The 17,309-nt window shown below is 34.9% G+C and overlaps 1 protein-coding gene across 1 annotated transcript in view; it reads left to right on the top strand.

Moving 5' to 3' along the window:
- The window catches only part of lok (ovarian-specific serine/threonine-protein kinase loki), a 34,084-nt gene that overhangs the window by 13,112 nt on the left and 3,663 nt on the right, over window positions 1-17,309 (top strand). Inside the window, exons 3-7 of the mRNA XM_069847633.1 lie at window positions 634-758; window positions 6,289-6,414; window positions 8,598-8,801; window positions 14,430-14,641; window positions 16,683-16,884. Coding sequence (XP_069703734.1) covers window positions 634-758; window positions 6,289-6,414; window positions 8,598-8,801; window positions 14,430-14,641; window positions 16,683-16,884 — 869 coding nt within the window. The remainder of the gene's footprint in view (window positions 1-633; window positions 759-6,288; window positions 6,415-8,597; window positions 8,802-14,429; window positions 14,642-16,682; window positions 16,885-17,309) is intronic.

The following is a 17,309-nucleotide window of genomic DNA, read 5'->3' on the forward strand; positions in this document are numbered from 1 at the left end:
GTAAGGAGGATGGTTTCCTCTGTATGGGCTTCCAAATCTTTACTTGTGCCACAGGTCACAGATATTATAATGAGATTTTAAAGCTGCTTCAAATGTGTTGATTTGTGTGTATCTTTTGAATTCATTTTACTTCTTTGTTACAAACTAGCTGTACTGTGTAGTTCGGGCGGAAGTCTCCCCCCCCCCCCCCGCAAAAAAAAAAGACTAGAAGCATTGACATCTCTTTCATTTGCATACAACATTTTTTTATCATTCCTGAGTCCACCGGTGAAATAGTGGTCTGCATGTTGAACTGCAAAACTGCGGGCCCAGGTTCAAATCCTGGTTGATGCAAGTTACCTGGTTGAGATTTTTTCCAGGTTTTTCCCTCAACCCATTAATAGCAAATGCTTGGTAACTTTCAGCACTGGACCTTGGGCTTATTTCGTTGGCATTATCACCTTCATTTCATTCAGATGCTAGATAACCATTACAGCTGATAAAGCATTGCAAAATAAACCAATTAAATAGAATTTGACACGAGAAAGATATATAATACATATTCCAATTACAAATTTCTGACCTGCTTTATTGTTAATTGTTGTCTGTTTGTACTGAACTACTGTGTCACATGCAAATTCTATATCTTTCTAGTATATGTGTATGTGGATGCTTCAGACGACAATGGAGGCTTTCCTGAACAGATAAATTCAAAGTATATTGTGACCAGAGTGCTAGGAGCTGGAGCGTGTGGGAAAGTGTATCTCGTTTTTGAAAAGGTGAAATTCTCTCACAATTTGAATATAAACTGTAGTAAAACCTCAGTTAACCAAAATATGGGGATTGACCCCATTTGAGATAAAAGTTTCGGATAATAAATGTAGCTGTACCCTTTTAGAGTTAAAGTCATTTAAGTTGTGTATATGAAATCATCACGTGTATTAAAAAAAAGTTGGTAAGGCATAGGCTAGCTAAGGTAGATACAGTATTATCAAGTCTAAACATTGATTCGTTTGACTGCAAAAGGGTATCTGTCGGATACAGGGGGGAGAGCCATTAATCCTTCCCATTGAAGGCTTTAAGGAACCAACCTGGACAAATACCCAATGTCCCATCCCAACCTTCCCGTGATGCAACTGTTAGTAAGCATAATTTTACGAGCTGAACTAAAGGGAGGGGCTACTCATCCATTAGCACTGGTCAGCTTGATGAGTTAATGACTGAATTTGGTATAATTTTCCTCTATCCAATACCTAATTCCCTCTTTACCCTTTCCTATCCAGTCCTCTGACTGAACTCTTACTTTCTTCGATCCCGACGGCATTAGGCCTAGGGGTTCATTTCCCTTTCCTTTCTACTTTTCTGTTCCTAGTGCTGACCTGCTATGGCACTAAAATCGTCCTCCAGTGGCTTAAGGAGGGAAAGCTGGTGATCAACAAGATCTCCCAGCTAGGTCCAATGGATCCGTCAACCAACAGCAGGTGTGGTCCTCCAGACATTCTGGGGGTTGTGTGTGAATGAAGTAGCCACCAAAACGTTAAAATATGGTGTTCACTTAAATCGGCTACAACTTGCCATTTAACTGCTCCAGTATGAAATGAGTACCATTAAGGTAAAATTATCCAGGGGTAAAATAGTCCCCCAATCGGATCTCCGGGCAGGGACTACCTTAATGGTACAGAATCAACTAAACATCTTACAATGGAATGCTGGTGGTATAACATCAGCCAAGAAGACTGAACTAGCTAATATACTCTCAGATAATAATATAGATATCTTCCTTATTCAAGAAGCAAACCTTAATGCTGACCAATTAAAATATTTTAATTTTAAAGGTTTTAATATGAAACTGTTACCCAAAGGTAGACAGATCAGTAGCGGAATTCTCGCAGGTACATCAAAGAAATTAATTACAAATTTTCAAATCATAAAAGAAATGGATAATCAAGACAAATTAGAACTAATAAAAATTGAATTATGGAAAAATCAACAACATTTCAAAATCTACACCCACCTAATAATCCCCTTGATCTAACTTTGTTTGATATACAATCTAAAATTATCATAATTGGTGACTTTAACACCCACTCCCAACTTTGGGGCTACGATAATGTAAACCAACCTGGAAAAATGATCATGGACCTCCTAAATACTACAACCGCAGAACTTGTCTACAGAAAAGAAGATCCCCCTACTTTCATTCATTACTCTGGTTCTGGTACAAATCCAGACTTATTACTAGTAACATCAGATATCCATCACGAAACCAAGAAAAAAATAATTGAAGACCCTGGATCTGGCCATAGAGTCATCATTGCTTCTATCCATCTCCACCAAAACGGAAGAAAAGAACCCTACAATAACAAAATAACATGGAACTTTAAGAAAGCGAATTGGAAACTATTTACAACAGAACTCGACGAACACCTCAAGCTCAACACACCACTAATGGAAAATACAAACTCAGATAGATTGAACAAATATTTCTGTGAATCTCTTCTTAAAATTGCAAAAAAGCACATTCCACGAGGGAAACCAAAAAAATACACCCCATTCTGGACAGAAAACCTGAATTTATTGAAACAAGATAGAGATAAAGCAAGAACCAAAGCAGAACATAGCAAAACACCAGAAGATACTCAAGATTGGAAGAAGAAGACTGCCATTCTTAAAAAAGCAATCATAACAGCAAAAAAGAACAGTTTCAATAAATTTATTGAAAATATTAATTACAGAACCGATAGCGCTAAAACATATAAATTTCTGAAGAATATTTCCAATACACAGGAAAATACTAGCCAACCTATTATTCATAATAACAAAACACTAACAGATAGTAGAGATATAGCAAACGCATTTAATAAACACTACTCAAATTCTCACAGATTACATCCCAATATCAAAAAAACTGACAAATTTATCAAAAGAGAATTACATAAAAATAATAAAAACAATATTACTAGTACAAAACCTGAAATATTTCATCTAAATTTTACTTGCAAAGAATTAACTCTAGCTATACAAAATTTAAAAACCAAGAAATCTCCGGGCCCCGACAACATTCATTCCGAATTTTTTAAACATCTGGGGGAAAAAGCCAAGTCTGTACTTTTATCCATTTTCAATTTATCATGGAACACCTCAATTCCTGCAGCTTGGAAAAAAGCAATCATTGTACCAATTCACAAAAAAGGGAAACCTGCTCATGATGTTAATAGTTATCGACCAATAGCACTATTAAGCATGATAGCAAAAACCATGGAGTCCATGATCTCCAACAGATTAACTTGGTATTTAGAATCCCAAAATCTTTTATCACCAAGACAAGCCGGCTTTCGACAACTACACTCTACCAATGAACAAGTCATACGCCTCGACCAAGAAATGAAAGACAGTTTTAACAAGAAAGAAGATACCTTGGCAATATTTATTGACTTTCAGTTAGCATATGACTGTTTGGAGAAATAAATTATTACTAAAACTCCAGAAATTAGGTATCTCCAGCAATATGTTCAGATGGATATCAGAATTCCTTAGTCAAAGATTCATTGCCACTAAATTCAATAACTCACTTTCTAGTTACAGACAAACAGATCAAGGTCTACCTCAGGGCGCTGTCCTCAGCACAACTTTATTCAATACTTATATAAATGACTTGCCCTCCCTATTAGAAGAATCAAACATGAAAACAGCACTATTTGCAGATGATATAGTTTTGTGGACTTCCGGATCTTACAGACATAGAGACAAAATTCAAAATTCTGCTATTAAAGCTCTAAATCAACTACATGAATGGAATGCATCAAATTTGATGACACTTAATTTAAGCAAAAGTAACTACCAAATATTTTCACTCGGTAAAAAATAAAGAGAATTCAATATCCAATACAATGGCCAACACCTTCCTAGGACTTGTGAATCTAAATATCTTGGAGTTATTTTCGATAGTAAGTTAACATGGAGCAACCATTTGAAATACATTTCTGAAAAAGCTCGTAAAAGATTCTCCCTTCTAAAAAGACTAGCAGGAAAGAAATGGGGATGCTCTAGGAATACTTTGAACACTACATATAAAATGTTTATACAGCCAGTGCTGACATACTGCGGAGAAATTTTAATTACTTCACCTTTCATAAACGACATAGAATATGTTCAAAACCAAGCTCTCAGACTCATTACTGGTAGAATCAAAACAACTCCAATAGATTCTATGAGATTCCTCACTAATATTAACAGCATCAATAGAAGAAAAAGCACTGATTCAATATGAAAAACTTATCAGATTACCAGGAAACAATTGGCATTCATACAGTTCCCTCTGTAAATGAAAACTCAAAAAAGTTTCATATCCATTGTTCAAGAATTAAAACAGAAAATCAATATCCCGAATTTAAAAGAAAACTTACAAATTAAACCAAACCCTTTAACTCTGTTAAATATAGAATATAATCTAAATTTAACAGAAGAAATACTGAAATCAGAAGTAAACATTGAAATACTGAAACAATTGTCTTTAGAGACAATTAATATTAGGTACCCTCCACAAAACTGGCTTCATTTATACACCGACGGATCCTTGATCTCCAGAGAACAAGGTGCCGGTGCAGGTGTTACGTGCTGTCTCTTCTCACTTTATAGATCACTTGGATATAGAACAACAAGTTTTTATGGTGAAATCATTGCAATAAGTGAATGTCTCAGGAATCTTCTATGCCACATCAATAAATTTAGGAATGCAGTTATATTGTCAGACTCCAAAGCAGCTATTCTATCAATCGTCTCTAAACACACACCTTCATCTCAAACAGCAGAAATAACTAAAATGCTCTCTCAATTAATATCACTCAATAAAAGAATTGTATTCCAATGGATACCATCCCATTGTGGAATCCTGGGAAACAAGAATGCGGATACTTAGCAAAGAAGAGCAGCACTGCTACTTACAGACCTGTTACTAAATCTACGTATTACTCTGTGAAGAGATTTATTAAATCTACATACTTAGACTTCAACAAACAAAATGTGATAACACAATCCCAAGGGAAAAAATGGAACTCTCTGCATAAAAATCCACAGTTAATTCCCGATTTACCACGAAAATCGTCTGTAGCTGCATTTAGATTGGCAACAGGCCTTGATTGTTTGACTAAACACCTGCATAGAATTGGAATATATCAGTCCCCTAACTGCCCATTGTGCAACTCAAACCAAGAAATGGATTCGGAACACCTCAAAATCTGTGCTTCATTGGCTGGTCATGATAATATCTTTGAAAAATATTGGAGTGCAAGAGGTCAAATGACTTTATTGTCAAACGTCTGGCATTAGAAAACAACAACAACATTGATTCTTTGCTATGTCTTGAAGAAAAAGTCCGAAATTTTCTTTTGAGTCTTTTTGTTTGCATCTTTTTCTGGCAGCAGTGTTGCACCTGCATAGTGCTAGAGTTGGGTTGGTTGGCCCCCGTAAACAATATGACGTGTTGTTGCCCTCGCACTCATTCCTCTAACCTGCACTTTTACTTTGCCCTTACACTTTGTTCATACAGTGTTTAATTAAAAGTATATACAGGAGAGTGTACTCTATGGCCTACATCATGTACATTTTTGTATTTCATAACTTTAAATTCTTTTATAAAAATTCAGTTAAACCAGTTTTCGGTTGACAGAGATACGGTTAACGGAGGTTTCACTGTATTTCAAACAGATGATATATCAAACTTGTTTTTGTAATGTTTTAAGTGATGATGTTTTTAGAGAAATAAAGTTTTTTGTCAGTAAAATTAGAAACGAGGATTAGGCACAGTTCTTTTCCATGAATACACCATCTGCTGTGTAATATTAGGTTTGTTCATACACAGTTTCCGACAGTTGCAAACTGTTGGAAACTGCTGTGTGAACAAACCTATTATTTATGATGTAAACTGTGTAGTATTTGAGATTCGGTACTTCTTCATCCATTTTCAGGAAAAGTAGTTGAAAAATTAAATATGTAGTGCATGTTTGTTGAAAAGAGAATGAGAATTTCTTTCTATAATTTAATCAGTGTTTGACGTAGTTTACTAAGTTTCCTACAGTTAAATTTACACCTTGGTTTCAAATAACGCTCATTCTCTGTGTTTGGATTTTGGAAGGAGGTAACCAGTGAATGTAGTTTGGAATTTATTCTTGGACCTATTCTTTTACAGTAATAGATTAACGATCCCGATGTGTTATTTTGTAAATACAGTTTACAGTAAGCTTTTTCTTTGAAACAGAAACTTGCATGTATATATGAAATTAACACTTACTTCCAATTTTAATTTTACAGGGAACTTGTCACAAATATGCTATGAAAGTAATACAAAAGAAACATTTTGGTGCTACTGCTGAACGCAATAGAAATGATCCAAACAAGATAATGAATGAAGTGCATATTCTTAAAGCTCTTAACCATGTAAGTTTATCATTAAAATAGAAATGACACGTAACAATAATTGTTATGATGATCATAACAGTAATGAGAATAATAATGGATGTGAATAATTTCAAGGGAAAAATTGTTCCGGGGCCGGGTATAGATCCCGGGACCTCTGGTTAAATGTACCAGTGCTCTACCAACTGAGCTACCCGGGAACTCCACCCAACACCGTCTCAACTTTTCCCTTTATATCCACATAACTCGCGTGGGCTGACGAAACGACAGAGACCCACATCGAGTGCACACAATCTCTGTGTGACTTGGAATTGTGGTTTTCTGTTAACATGCACACTGACGTATATATTATGCAAATCTTGTCTTTCAGGTAAAGCTCCCTGTAAAGCAGATTTGAATAATTTCAAGGGAAAAATTGTTCCTGGGCTCCTGTGTCATTAACTTTTTTTATAAATCTGTATATTGTTCTATCTGGCACAAGAAAAATCGTCATATTTGTGATGGAATTCTCCACAAAGATATTTTTTTTGTGTGTGTGAAAATATTTCAAATAAAAATGCGGAAATGAGATCTATTATGAGGGTAAACAAAGCCGTAAAACTGGAGAGCATGTAGGGGCTTGCAGCCAACTTGTTTCCTTGAAATGCAGTAGCATTTCTTTTCATTCACTTTGTACTTCATTATAGAGGTACAGTATTAGTATGCTGTCTATTATTCTTAATTATTAAAAAATCACTAATTGAAGATGATTAATTCTTTAATGATGAAAAGTCAACAAAGGTTAGATGGCTTACGACTTAAGTTTTGATAAGCTGGTGGCTAATGACAGTGAGTGTACTGAATGAGCAATATATTTGCAGCTTTTGAAGATGTAAGGAAGGCAGTGAACAAAGCAGAAATTTAGTAAAGTGGAAAGTTTTTCGGAGAAATATAGTGGGAAAAATCTTTCAATTTAGTAAATTTTCCTTCTCACATTATTATTCCCTACATTTCCTGCCAGATATCACTGACATTAGTCACTAGACACATGTTAGGAACAGTACGTGGGCAATTGAAAGGCTACTGTTGTAGGTGTGCTAACATATTTAATTACCGTATTTACCTGTGTAATGGACGCCCCTGCATAATGGACACACCCAATTTTTCGCGTTAAAAAAAATGCCCTCATATTATAGGCATAGAAGAATGTGAATCTGTGATAAATGATAGCAGTGATGCTGAACTTGATAGTGAATGAGGCTAGTGTTAATAATAACAATAAAGTGTCGTGTCTTATTGTGGTTGTATTCATTGTTACAAGTTATCATCTGTTTATACAACTGCTGCTAATTATCAATCATCTTTAAGTGCGACACAATCTATATATAAATTAGTTGCGGTCCATATATCATTACGTATTCTATCGATTATTTCAATATTCGAACTGACTCACCTTTAATACGTGTTTCTTCCCCCCCCCCCCACTAAAATTTTTCTTTGCATGAAGGACGCATACTAGTTTTTTTTTTATAAAAATAGAAAAAAAAAACTGCGTCTATTATGCGGGTAAATATGGTAATGAATTTGTTAGGATCTTTTACATACTGCAAATAAGCAATATGGGACCCACAGATTTATTTTTCTTTCGGAGGAAGTTGTACTATAGGCCTAGATTTTCTTAGTAAGTTTTCATCATTTTTTTGCAGTAACTGCAGTTTGTATGGCTTCATTTTTAACCTCGTACGTAAGACATATCATACTGTTGTTTGAGGAACTTGCAATTGCTTACTTGCTCCATGAACTAATTTTCTTAGATTATTTTTTTATTTTGGTACGCTCTTGAATAGCCTCGTCTGTTTCATTGGAAATACGTGATTGTCCAATGCTTTTATCTTTACACCTCTTTGAAATTTCTCGGACCAGTGTCTGATAGAGCTTCCCAGAAGTGTATTTCGTTAAAATTCGTTCTGAAAATTACTGTTGCATAGTCACTACAGAATAATGGATTGCAAAATTTAGCACTCAAAAAGCTTTCTGTGCTTTAGACAGTGCCATTTTCTAACAACAGTCTGTGCATATGAGAGTCTGTGTTATATGTCATATTTTAATAAATTTGGGTATTATCTATCTATTGAGATTTACTCTAAAAATAAACTGTATCAGACCGATCAATTGGAGAAGCTTGTAGTTTGTTTGCAGTGCTAACTATTCACATTGTTTTGCAGCCCTGCATCATTAATGTGGAGGATATTGTGGACACTCCTGATGCTCTTTATATTATTTTGGAGCTCATGGAAGGTGGTGAGCTGTTTGATCGCATACAAGTTTCACAGCAGCTCAATGAAAATGAAGCAAAATTACTTTTCTATCAAATAATTAAGGCTGTAAAATATCTTCATGATAATAAAATCACTCACAGGGATTTGAAGGTAAGTGAAAAATGTAGGATTTTAAAAGAGTTGATCTATACCCACTGTAACTACCATCTTATTAATCAGAAATTCTTGGATTGTGCCTAATAAGAACTATAGTCCCGTCTCTCTAATTTCCGGCAGCCAACAGATTGCAGGTCAGCTACATTTAAACGTATGCGTCTTGTGATTCGCTGATGAAGAAATTATGCATTTCCTAAGGCTGGATAAATACTTAATATAATCGCCCGCCATTTTGGCTCTTTCGTTGGCATTCGCAGAAAGCACACGACGTTATTTGCCGTTCAATTATTTGCTGAATTACAGTGTCTTTGATTTATTATCATAGGAGCTACGACGTGATAATGTTTAATGGTGTGGCAAATAGATCCCTCGTCTGGTAGCTCGGCAACGAAAGAACAAAAATGGCGAACGATACTACTTACCTAGACTTTATAGAGCCTCGACTTCCTAAGACATAAGCAAAGAGGAGGAGTCACGCCGGGAATAACAGCGTCGCGACTGTAGTAAGTTAGGCACCAGCAACAAATCACTCTGCCATAAAATTCCAAATGAGTCTCTGAATGCAAAAATATCTCCTTCTTTGAATGCTGTTGTAATTTTACTGTATTTACTCGCGTAATTTCCCACCAAGATTTTTAGGACACATTCTTCAGAATATTAATTTCTCCTTATTGGATGTTTCTTTTCCCTTTGACGTCATCTTTTGTGACGATACCAAGTATTGAAAAAATAAGCATGGGAAACCCAAGGTATTTATTTATCCCTTAAAAAGTTTACGATTCCTCTGACAACAAGGAAGTTGATCTGAATTTGTTGTCTGTTGAAAGTAGTAAACTGTAAAATACATGTACAGTGGAATTCCTCGTACCTAGCACCCAAATAACCGACAATTTCAAAACAACGGCCCTTTTGAATAAAAAAAAAACTGAAAATACGATGAAGAGTCAGTAAATAAGTTACTATTGAACTAGTGACCTACATTTTTAATAAGGCGCCTGAAGCTATCACCATTAGATGGTAGTATTATTGATGTGTGCACAAATGAAACAAAGAAACAGCCATCTAGATCCCTAACTGCATATCTGGAAGTGAGGTCAGAAGCCGCCATTTTTAAAGCAGACAAGAATCTATGTTCGCTCCACAGATTTCTGTTATATGTTATATAGATGTGTAAATATATATCTTCAGTGTAACTTTATTACAAAATGCTGATGTTATATGACACTTTTGGGTGCACTAACAGCTATTACGTGAGTATAGTCCATTTGTTATCTCGTGAAACCAAATGCATGTTTGAACCATAGTTTAGAGTAAGAACTTTATTGTGGGAGTAAGTGATCTAGCTAGCTATAAGTAGAAGCATAGCGAGGAAAGGAAGCTTACCAGTCTAATTTCTTCTTTCCCTGATGTGCAGGTAGGTTTCACGAGATAATGAATATGCAATTTTCTTGTCCGCTTGACAAATAGCAGAATAACTAATTCATGGCCTTAGTCCCTAAAGCTTCTGAGATAGCAAGTTAGTGATGTAGGTAGATTTGAAAACAGAATTTGTAAGATGGCGACACCTCTTCATGAGTGTACCAGTATGTTTTAAATAATCTATAAAATTATTTTCCAATTAGCCGGAAAAATTAGTTATCCAGCTTTTGTCCCATCATTGCCAGATATTAGGATTCTACTGTACATTTATTTGTATGTATGCATTGCGAGTAATTTTACGACTGTCGCCGTCTCCCGCTTCTCAACTTCCAGGTACTCCGGTTTTGCCAATCGCCCATTTGTAGACCCCTGCAGACCATATCCTCCTGAACCTCCTTGCTCCATTTTTTCATTGGCCTTCCTCTTCTCTTTTTTTCCGGGGGAGTCCAGTTGACCTTATTAGGCCAGCGGTCGGCTGACATTCTCTGGAGATGCCCATACCATATCAGGCGTTTAGTTTCCACTGATTGTAAGATATCTCCTGATACTTGCATTATATTACGGACATCCTGATTCCTAATGTGGTCCATCCTCGAAATTTGACAACTACGGCGCCAGTAATCCATTTCTAAAGCCAACAATTTCTTCTTCATCCTGTCTCTCATTTCCCAAGTTTCAGAGCCATAGGTACATATACTTTCTATTATAGTTTTATATATACTTGTCTTGGTTTTCCTTGTTACCTTGTCATTCCACAGGAGTGTATTTAATTGTCTTATGGCCCGCTTTCCTTGACCAATCTTATTATTCATATCTTCATCACTTTTGGCCTGACTGTTGAGGGTAACACCCAAATATTTGAATGACTCAGAGTTTTCTATTTGTGTATCCCCAGTATCTAAATTTACCTTGCTGCGACTACCCACAACCATGTATTTTGTTTTCTTGAAATTAATTGATAGGCCCCCTTCCTTATAAGCCTCACTCAATTTACGAAACATATAGCTGGAATCTTCTTCATCTGCCGCTATCAGCACTTGATCATCAGCGAAATGTAGGCTATATAAAGTATCTTCCCCGACTGGTACACCCATCTGACCACATTTCTTCCTCCACTGTTCCAAAATTGCTTAGAGATAAATCTTGAAAAGAGTTGGAGCAAGTGAGCATCCTTGGCGTAGGCCTTTTGTAACTGCGAAGTCTTCTGATAAGTGGCTTCCTACCTTTACAACACTACTACATCCACAATATAATTTTTTAACCGCCCTTATATAGGTTTTCTTTATGTTCATTGCTTCCAAAGTTTCCCAAAGTTTACCTAAAGGTACAGTATCATACGCTTTCTGCAGATCTATAAATGTAAAATGGACCTCTCTGTCCCTCTCTACCTTCTTATCCATCAATTGTTTCAACGTGAATATCCCATCAATGCCCAGGTCTAAAGCCATTTTGTTCTTCTAAGTCTGTATATTCTCCTTCTATTCTTTTCTTAATGACTTTTGCATATAATCTTGCCATGGTGCAGATTACACTAATACCTCTGTAATTGCTACATTCTCGTCGGTTCCCTTTCTTGTATACCGATGTTATGATTGATTTTTTCCATTCTTCAGGGGGGTTTTCGCCTTTCAACATTTATTAAATAATTCGACCAGAACTTCAGTTAGCACATCTGGAGCATTCTTTAAGAGTTCCACATTTATACCACCACGTCCTGGAGCTTTACCATTTTCCATCTTAGATAAAGTTAATTTTACCTCTGCCACAGATATTTCTTCAATTTCTTCCTCAAATTGTTCACTCCCATCTGTAGCTCCAACTTCCAGGAATTCCTTCCTTTGTTCTTTCATCAAATCTGCGTAAAAATTTTTTTCTCTTGCAAAAGTTCTCAACATTTATTTTCTTTACATAATTAACAAATTCATTTTGGTATGATTATTTTACACACTAAGTTTAAATAATTTAAATAATGTGAGATTAGTCAGGGTCAGTCTAAATCAGGGGTCATCAGCACAGAGCACGCTGGGGCTAGCCTCTCTTACCCGCTGAAAACGCAGTGCACTATAGTGCTCTCGTAGCTGCTAGCGGGTGTGCTCTCTATCTCTCCCTGTTGCACGACCGTGCACACTGGACGGCACCGCGTACCCATTGCACATTTCAGCGAGTGCTGACGACCACTGGTCTAAAGGCATTAGAGCTGACATACAGCAGTACAAAGAAATGCTCAAAATTATCCATAATTACTGAAATTGTTTTTGCATATTTATATTAGTACAGCCATTCCATGTTATGGGTGGGATATTTTTACTGAGTTTTTTACTAACTTAATTGCTATATTACTTTAACACGATGTAACCTTTCACGTTTGAATTCTTCAAATGATGCATATTAATCTACATAATGCATGTTTAAACATTTTACATTTTATTAGTATTTGAAATAATATTTTTAGACTTTATTATGGGTGGGACGAAAATTGGAAAAACATCTTTATGAAGAAATGGAGTTTAAAAAATTAGAAATCATTTTCAAGATCCTTAAACTATATATTCACGTAACAAAATAACTAAATAAAGTTTCTTGCAGTGTTATGGACGAGACAAAAAATGAAAAGTTCTATTCTGAATTTATTTTCCTCTTTGCATTTTAATAAAACTTACTTATGTTAGAGCTGTTTAAATAGTAAATGACCCCTCTTATTAACAACTTTAGGTGCTGACAATATGGAAGCAGCTGATCTCTTTAAATCGCATATAGTACACAACTATATTGACATCATGTGATAATTTTAGAAACAGTTAGTTATATGACATTGACGTATCATCGACTGTTATTTTCTTTATTGCTTTATTAAGATTGCAAATATATCAACTTTCAATTTTTAGGAACTATTTTAGAGACCATTCTGCTCTAATAAATGCATGTAGTTCATTATTCTAAAAAGTGCATATAGCTACTTTCGCAGGCACAGCGATGATATAATAGTACATTATGCAACGAGCCTATAATGGTAGTAATTAAGACGCAAGTATGATTGTTTATGAAACGAGCGCAAAATTATGGTTATGGTTATGGTTATGTGCGAACTGACCTGAATTGTGAGATGTGCGCAGACGCGAAAGTATTGATTTTTTCCGAGGTCGAATTTCATTGACCTTGGCACAGATAAGATGAACATTACTCTGGTATAACCTGAAAATTGATTTAGAATTGAAAAACGAGATGACAAATTGAATTTATTTGAATATTATTTACAATTAACTCTAATTATTGTAATAACAGAACATAACCTTCTGCGACAGTATTGGATTTCCAGCCTCCGTGACTTTTCGCTAATTCTCTTTCGATTGCATATCCGAGAATAATCGATACTTGCGATTTTATAACGGTACGAAGCTGACTTGTCATTGGCTGAACACCTGTAAGCTGACTTGTCATTGGCTGAATACCTGTACTTTAATGAGTAGGTGTACTTTAATAACATGCATTAAAGGACTGCTACGAGGTGTATAATTACTACATTTCGGCATGGTCGAGCATAAACTATTTTAAAGTGCTGAAACCTCAAAATATTATGTGATATATTATTATTATTATTATTATTATTATTATTATTATTATTATTATTATTAGTTACGAGCTACAATTTGACTACTCATACACAGGTTGTTCCTTAACATTTTTTAGGTAAAATTCCCTTATTTTATGGAATGGTTGAGTAGCTATTTAGTATTGAACATTGAATTGATTAGCACATGAATTATTTGTTGTTTAATTACAAGCAGATTATTCTCGATATTTTGTAGTTCTCTCGTAATTCCCTCTCATCCTAATTTTTCGTCTCCGAATTTTGAGAAGAAAGGAGGAAATTAGGCGAGTAAATATGGCATTTATAATAAATCTGTGGTGTTTGGGTAAAGAGGTATGTCATTTTTTTGTCCAGGTGGAATTTTGTTCCCCAGATGAACACACAAGTTAAATTATACAAGTGGGTGTGCAAAAATAAAAAAAATACTAGCAGTTGATGTGTTTTATTTGTGTAGAAAATTATTTGTAATAAGGGTTCCAAGTTTAATTTTCATTTATCTCCGAACTCATTTTTATGACTTATCTCCCTTTACCCAAACAACACAGAAATATGTTTTTCTTACAATTTGTTGACTATGCAGTATTTCTGTACGCATTGTCATTCTCTCTTTTCAGCCAGAAAACATCTTGCTTGCAACTGAAAGACGTGAAACTCTTGTTAAAGTATCAGATTTTGGACTTTCTAAATTCGTAAATTCTCAGAGCATATTGAAGACGTACTGTGGCACACCACTGTATGTGGCCCCGGAAGTGCTAGAAACAAAAGGCATGGGTTCATACACAAATAAAGTCGACATCTGGAGTTTGGGTGTAATATTGTACATTTGGTAAGTTCACAGGTTTACTTTAAATTTTCGTGCATTCTGTTCTTACATACGAAACGTCTGTGACAAGTGAGACCATTCGGCATTCAGATGACAAGTGAACAGCAGCTGCACCATGATGTGGATCACTCATCTGCATGTCCTCTGCCTTTCTTATCTTGAAAGGGAATAGTACATAAAAAGATTAGAAAATTACAATAAAACCTGAGTTGTGCATAACTGAAGGGGATTTAAATTACGCACAACTCAGAACTAACATATAAATAACATTTGAATCAAAGATAATTTTCGTTTGGCTTGGAATCAGTTTAACAGAACACAGAGAGCTGGGAGCACTTAAGGATTCTTTTTAAGTTGTCAAATGTGTTTAACCAATAGAAGTAACTAGAATTTTAATGTTTAATATAAATGTACTACATACATTTATTGTTGTTTAGTAAACTGTCCGAAGACAGGTCTGAACCTCACAAGTGATACTAAGAAAGCACCACTTATGAGGCAACTAGGCCAGGAGATAATGGTGTAGGGTGGCCAGTTCCTTTCCCCCTATATTTATTTATATATATTATTTATTTATTATGACATTTTTTTCCTCAGATATCTTAATTATTCAATTTTTATATTATACATGTTTATTACATATACGTATTCGAGCTAAATGGTTTAATATACCACTGGTCAGTGCTCATGTCCCACACAGTAAGAAAGAGGATATAGAAAAGGATGTATTTTACGATGAGATGAATAAGCTCTACCAAACACTTCGCAAATATGATATGAAAATAATTTTAGGTGATTTAAATGCAAAAATTGGCGAGGAAGACATTTTTAAACCAACCATAGGTAATGAATGCTATATACATACATTATGAATTGATGAAGGACAAATAATTATCGGAAATGTTTTCTGTCCCTGATTTTAATGGAAGATATTTTAAATTTATAAAATAAGCCTTATCAAGTTTTGACTGACTGGCATTTTTTTATCTTTTCAATTAAAGCTTTTTAAATACCTACCTAACCTGTACATTTTATCCTATGCTACGTACATTAAACTATGGTTGGGTTAATTCGTGTTTATGAGGACTTTTTAAAGCATAATTAGGGATGTGATCTTATGGTGATTATTTTACCCTGATTTCGGTGATGAATATTACTTAAGAAAAAAAAAACAAGCAATTTCGCGCATATTTTGTATTCTAAAGAAGCTCAAAAATTATAATATAACATATTTTTAAAATTACTGAAACAATCCCTTTGAAACTCACAGAAAACTGTTTGCATTATTAATTAAATTTCATTTGACTATGAAGGGGTTATGGCACTGCCTTCTTAATGTCATGAAGGAAGTTGTGGGAAAGAGAAATAACTGTTGTCTGCTTGTGCTGCTCTCTGAAAGTAGTCCGTGAAACTATGCGTACATTGTTGCCACATGTCACATGCAAGTATGTTTAACAATCAAATCTTTAGAAATGTTCATGTATATTTTATGACGAAGGAAATTTTCACGTTTTATTTTTCGTGTGAATTCTTCAGAAAACCTGTTTTTTGTTCAAAATGTCGTGCTTGTGAAGTAATTTCGTGGATTTCTATCAATTTCGCTAAAATTCACGTTTATATTCCACTTAATTTTTGGATTTTCATTAAGGGATGTGCATTTCCCTCGCATAAAATTAACTTTTTAACACATTTCTTGTTTATCATTAATACCAAAAAAATCGCACCCTTAGCAGTAATACACATTATACCCAAATATCCTCAGCCATGAGGTAAATTGGGTACAGTTAAACTTAAGGTTATTATTACGGCAAGAAAAGGTCATCATACCTGAAAATGTAATAGAATAATTGTAGAGGGTCATAGTGGTAACATATAAAAAACTGAAAAATTGTGTCATGGTAACAAGCTATGGGTCTCTAAACCTCATAAAGGCTATTTTTATACCCAAATTACTCCGACTCACCCTATACGTAATAAAATAACATATTTGTTTACATGTTGATGGTTTGTTTCAGAACTTTATGCTTGTAATATATTTTTACAGTTTGGGTGGCTATCCTCCATTCTCTGCTGATTATGTGACTTTGCCACTCAATGAACAAATAATGAGAGGAGCATACTCGTTCCCTTCGAAATATTGGCAAGGAATAACACCTGACGCTATTGATTTGATTAAAAAAATGTTAAGAGTGAATCCAAAGAAGAGGATTGCAATTGACGAAGTTCTTTGCCATAGCTGGTTGCAAGTGAGTGAATCTATATTTAAAATTATTGTTGTTGGGTTCTAATGTCTTCAGGTACATTCAACTGAGACTTCTCTGTACTCCACTAGTCTGGCAAAGTGGAATTCCATTTATGAGATAAGGATCCAGGATCCTATTCCACAAAGGTATGGTGTTGTACATTACAACTTACTGATGAAAGATGTAAAATATGGAGTTGCATTTTTCTTTTCCATGAAAGAATTAAAATGTGATGTACATTACCAATGAATCGCTACTAGTGATGTCATATCAATAAATATAGTACGTCATAACATGAAGCAGCTGGTTATCTTCGTATTTCATTCGTCGAATTAGATTATGTTTGTCTCTTTAATCATAATGTATTTTAAGGCAGGTTATACAGCAAAGATTCGTAGATTCTATGAATTTCGTAATCTTGCAATGTT

Source organism: Periplaneta americana, chromosome 15, assembly GCF_040183065.1.
Source record: "Periplaneta americana isolate PAMFEO1 chromosome 15, P.americana_PAMFEO1_priV1, whole genome shotgun sequence".
NCBI lineage: Eukaryota > Metazoa > Arthropoda > Insecta > Blattodea > Blattidae > Periplaneta > Periplaneta americana.